The following is a 5,903-nucleotide window of genomic DNA, read 5'->3' on the forward strand; positions in this document are numbered from 1 at the left end:
ACTCGGAACATTGATGAAGGTTGGTATATAACATGCAGCTATTAATACAATTTGTTATTCATTGAAGTACAAGTCAACGTTTTCTATATAAATAAAACCATCAGATGTCTTTATTATTCCCAACATGGAGGTAGGAATAAATCGATGCGCAGTTTATAAATAACTGTCTGATGGGGTTTTGTAATGTAAACAATTTAACCTTCTCTGACACTGCCTCTCTCTTTTTCTTAGTCGTTCTCTTTCCTCTTCTTCTCCTCTTCCTCCTTCTATTTCCTTCTTCATTCATCTTCTGCTTCTTCAACAAATGTTGAGGTAATTTCTACTACTTAAATAAAATCACTTCGTTTATTTAGGTGATACTGTAAAAGCTGGAGAATATAAACTCTATAGACTGGACCGTTATATATACCGGGTATTTCCTTTACGGACGTCCGTCGGATGGAAAATGAAACTGTTGGGTCTGAATTGATTCCAAAGTATTGAGACAAGAGCAACAATATTTAAAACTCTACGTTGTTTAATAGCAACTCCACCAAAATATATAAAGTACAGTAATGTACTGTATTATTGTATAATGAAGAATCTCTGAAGAACTGTCATCACTGAGGGTATAATAGAACGTAGTATTCTCCTGTTGCCTTCTCTAAACCTATGAGAGGATTTGTGTTCAATACTATAATAGGAAATAACACTTAACTCATATATTCCAGGGTCGGCTGAAAAAGTTTAAAGGCTGATCAAGATACTCTCATGCAATGTGACCGAATGAGGCTTATTTTCAACATAGTTTCCCCTGCAGTTCACAAAGTTTTTCCATCAGTGTTGCAGTGCGTGGATTCCATTGATGAAGAAACTATCATCCTGTTGGTAAAAAAAAAAAAAAAAGAAAATTGCCAACAGCAGATATGAAGTCATCATCACTGCGATACTGGTTCTCAGCCAAGTATTTTTTCCTGATGGGCAATAGAAGATAGCCAGATGGGGCCAAATTAGGAGAGAAGGAGGGTAACCAATCAGTTCAAAGTCACAGTCACGCACAACGGCCATTGAAACCAACTTGTGTGCTGGAGCATTGTTCTAATGAAACAACACTCCTTTCGTCAGTTTTCCTGGTTATTTGGTCTTGATAACCTTTCGCAACTGTCTCAGCAATTTGATACAGTACTCCCCATTCACTGCAGAGGAAACAAATTTGACCTTCTATAGAGCAGGCGAAGAGTGGTGTTTCCAGTGCATGGATTGTCTCTTTGTCGCTTGCTCATCCTGGCTTATAAAACATTGAAGAAAACCGGCTGGACCTGCCTCAAATAATGTCAGATTTTTCTTTGATATGATCAGCCTGGTGCGCTTTTGGTCAGGTGTCAGAAGGCGTGGAAACCCACGAAACAGAAATCTTCATCATGTCAAGTTTATTGTGCAGAGTAGTCTCAACTCCCTCACAGAATATGCTAAACGGATTGACTATTTGATTTATAATCAATCGCCTGTCAGCCATCAGCAAATGGTGAACACGATCAATGTTTTCTTCGATGGTGGCAGTTGCAGAACGTCCAGTCATTGGGTCATCTCTAAGACTCTTCCTTCTTCTCCTGGATTCAGCAGCCCACTTTTTGCACTGCTGATAAATCTGGAGAATCATCTAATGCCGTAACCATGTCAGCATGAATGTCCTTGGGGCTAAATTCTTTTCCTGCAGGTACTTGATAACATTACAATACCATAGTTTGTCCATTTTCAAGAAAAATCACTATTTGTCACTTTTGAAGTCTTCTCTGAACTGTCTGAATCAGATTACCTGGAATGAAACAATGCCGTTATTAATAAGATTTGAAATTAATGTATTGAAGATTTCATAGCAATATCATCATCTCTTCATAGTCAGCCTATGAACTTTCCAGCCCACCCTCGTATACAGTAAGTTTCGTATGTCTATTTGGTGCCTCTCTACAGACACTAAAACATAAACGCTCACGGTCGTAGTCCAGTGACTGAAACCAGTAAAAGAAGAAAAGAAGAAAAAATATACACTCACACATACCACCCCATATATATATATATGACTAGCGAATGGAAATCGTGCATATAATGACCCTCTGCGGACGTAACTGGACCCGTTGAAAGTAGTGCTCTTGCAATTATCCACTTCTCTTTGAAACGCACACACACAGACACACATATTGTATATAAGAATATATATACGTGTGAGTTTATGCATATATGAATATATATATATGTGTGTGTGTGTGTGTGTCTATCTATCTATCTATCTATCTATCTATCTATCTATCTATCTATCTATCTATCTATCTATCTATCTATCTATCTATCTATCTATCTATCTATCTATCTATCATCTATCTATCTATCTATCTATGTCTGTCTGTCTGTCTGTTTATCTATCTATCTATCTATCTATCTATCTATCTATCTATCTATCTATCTATCTATCTATCTATCTATCTGTCTGTCTGTCTGTCTGTCTGTCTGTCTATTTATTTATCCATACACAGGCACATACACAGGCACATATATGATTGAGGTGGTTCAGGGTACCTAGGAACCCGTGTCTTTTTTATTGCTTTGTTTTTAGTTCTGTCGGGAGAGTATTCAATTACAGCTGCGATGTACTCAGTCGTGGTTAATACTGAACAGATTTGCTGTAGAACACACGAGAATGTCTCATACTAATTATTGTCGTAACCTGTTTCAACGTAGGTCGTTGTTATTCGTGCGTAACAGTACTATAACATTTTCGATGTATTAGACACATCATCATTTGTCGAATTCCTGGTATGGTTATACAAACAAATGCTTTACAAATTGCTCTGCTGATTGCGCAGAAATGCTTTAGAAAATTACATAAAAGATGCAAGATTGCAATTTCTTCAACTGCAGGCATCGTATATGAATACTCGTAATTATTATATTGATAAAGAAATATAACGATTTGTCTTGAGGTCATAATGAAAGCTTCCATTTTTGTTCTAAGTGTTAAAGACACATACAATGGGCTGTTTCACTTACACCTATCAAATTTCACTCATAAAAGGCCAAGGCGGAGCTATAGTATAAAATACAAGGAGTGTTCATTAAAGATTTTCCCTGACCACCTCCGGTTATTGCAGGAAATGGAACTTGTACAGGTATAATCATACATGTTTCTACATGTCACATTGTAAATTTCGGCTTTCCACTAGTATTTGTTTGTCTCTTACGGCTGCTGAAGTGGACTAAGGTGTTGAAATGGAGGCAGCTGAATGCAGATCAGTGATCAGGTTCTTATATTTGAAAGGTCAAACACCAAAAGAGACTTTCGATGCGATGAAAAACGTTTATGGTCACGATGCACCATCATACGACGTAGTTAAGCACTGGCATCGCCAGTTCAAATGTGGTCGGACATCGGTGGAAACTGCTCTCATTCCTGGACGACCACATTCCGCCATTGATAACGGCACCATCCATAATGTGGAAGCCGTCATTTTGGATGATCGCCGCATAAGTATTCGGCAAATAGCCCAAGAAATGAAGATAAGTGTAGGATCCGTGAAAAACAAAAAAAATCACGACCATTTTCACATGTGAAAGTTATCTGCATGATGGATTTCCTGGCTGCTCACTTTTTCAGAAGCAGAAACGAGTCAATTGCACCCAGGCTCTTTTGGCAATGTGCCAAGAAAATGAGGAGGACTTTTTGGGCAGACTTATCACACAGGACGAAACATGGGTCCAGCACCACCTCCAAAGAAGGTCGTGCCCAACCCTCAGCAGGCAAGGTTGGGACCAGCGCGGAGTAGTGACGTTGGATTTTCTGGCAAAAGACACCACAATTAACGGGGTATATTATGCTTCCCTGCTGCAGAAATTGCGGGACGCCATCAAAGCAAAGAGACATTGTATGCTGATCAAAGGAGTCCGCCTCCTCCAAGACAATGCCCCAGTTCACAATGCTCATGTTGTCCAGATTGAAACACCCTCTTGCAGCTATGAAATCCTTCATCATCTTGCTTACTTTCTCGACCTCGTACCATCTGACCTCTGCCTCATTCCAACCATGAAGTCTTTTTTGAAGGGGAAGCACATTTCGGATGATGAACTTATTTCTGAGGCTCCAGACGCAACCCACCGACTTCTTGAGACGAGGTCTTCACAGCTGCATAAATCGACGGGAGAAGTCACCATTGGTGGTGGCAATGTAGAGAAGGACCAACAATTATGTCAAGTATCGTTTATCTCAGTGCTTGGGATGTGGGTCAGGCGAAATCTTTAACGAACACCCTCCATACTTGCCTAAATGTATCAAACTCGGTTAGAAAGCAAATTTCTTAATCACATGGTCATTATATCACAAAATTCTAAGTTAATGATTCTTCATTCGTTGTCCTATTGGTTTTCCTTTGGTATTCGACAACAATATAATTTAATATTCAGTTGTTGTTTAACTCTAAGTAATTCTCATAAAACAGACCAATAACAAAAAGCTTTCTCCTTGTAATTCTCACAACTATATTTTACTAATTGAAAAATAAGTGTATCTAGGATTACATTATGAAATGTATAGTTTCTTTGTTAAGACGGTAGGGTAAGGGTTAGCTTTGGTTCATTTCTTATTTTTTATTTCTTTATTACCCACAAGGGGCAAAACATAGAGGGGACAAACAAGACAGACGGATTAAGTCGATTATATCGACCCCAGTGAGTAACTGGTACTTATTTTATCGACCCCGAAAGGATGAAAGGCAAAGTCGACCTCGGCGGAATTTGAACTCAGAACGTGAAGACAGACGAAATACCTATTTCTTTACTACCCACAAGGGGCTAAACACAGAGGGGACGAACAAGGACAGACAAACGGATTAAGTCGATTACATCGACTCCACAGTACGTAACTGGTACTTAATTTATCGACCCCGAAAGGATGATAGGCAAAGTCGACCTCGGCGGAATTTGAACTCAGAACGTAACGGCAGACGAAATACGACTACGCATTTCGCCCGGCGTGCTAACGTTTCTGCCAGCTCACCGCGGCTCATTTTTGATAAGAGATCAGTAACAAAAAACGTTCTCGTAATAATCTTCACGACTGTATCACATTGTGCGTATGTGTATCTCGGACTACGTTAGCAAATGTGTAGTTTCTTTCTTAAGATTGTAGTGTATGGTTTGAGGGCGAATTAGCTTCTATCTCTTGCACTCAAACGGATATAAACGGATAAAAAGCAATTTTTCATTTGCTCTAATTTATAAATATTTAATTTAGTATAAAGTCACATTCATCGTGTCTGCGTAATTGTATCTGTATGTGTGTATAAGTGTATGTTTGTATGCATGCGTGTGTTTATGGATTGCCTCTGTGTGCTTGAGTCTGTGAGTAAATACATTTTCTGAATGCATTTACAAGCAGTTGCGCACGCACGTATTTGTGTGCGTATAAATGCAATGCATATATACATACCTACATACATGTATATACATAGTACATACCTACATACATATCTATCTATCTATCTATCTATCTATCTATCTATCTATCTATCTATCTATCTATCTATCTATCTATCTATCTATCTACCTACCTGTCTATCTATCTATCTATCTATCTACCTATCTATCTATCTATCTATCTATCTATCTATCTATCTATCTATCTATCTATCTATCTATCTATCTACCTGTCTATCTATCTATCTATCTATCTATCTATCTATCTATCTATCTATCTATCTATCTATCTATCTATCTATCTATCTATCTACCTACCTGTCTATCTATCTATCTACCTATAGAGGCCGAAGAAGGGCGAATGGCACCGCGAGTGTCGCGTTGCTCTCAAGCAACTCTGCTGTCCCGGGTCGACCTTGAGTGACTTCAACACAACCAAAGCATTCTATAGGGGATTAGTG

The 5,903-nt window shown here is 38.6% G+C and overlaps 1 protein-coding gene across 1 annotated transcript; it reads left to right on the forward strand.

Annotated features, from left to right (window-relative positions):
* Positions 1–3,243: 3,243 nt before the first annotated feature.
* LOC115220588 lies at positions 3,244–3,585 on the forward strand. The gene has a single exon (XM_029790738.1). The coding sequence runs from the start codon at positions 3,244–3,246 to the stop codon at positions 3,583–3,585; it is 342 nt and encodes a 113-aa protein (XP_029646598.1).
* The last annotated feature ends 2,318 nt before the right edge of the window (positions 3,586–5,903 follow it).

This window comes from Octopus sinensis, linkage group LG16 (assembly GCF_006345805.1).
Source record: "Octopus sinensis linkage group LG16, ASM634580v1, whole genome shotgun sequence".
NCBI classification, from domain to species: Eukaryota; Metazoa; Mollusca; class Cephalopoda; order Octopoda; family Octopodidae; genus Octopus; species Octopus sinensis.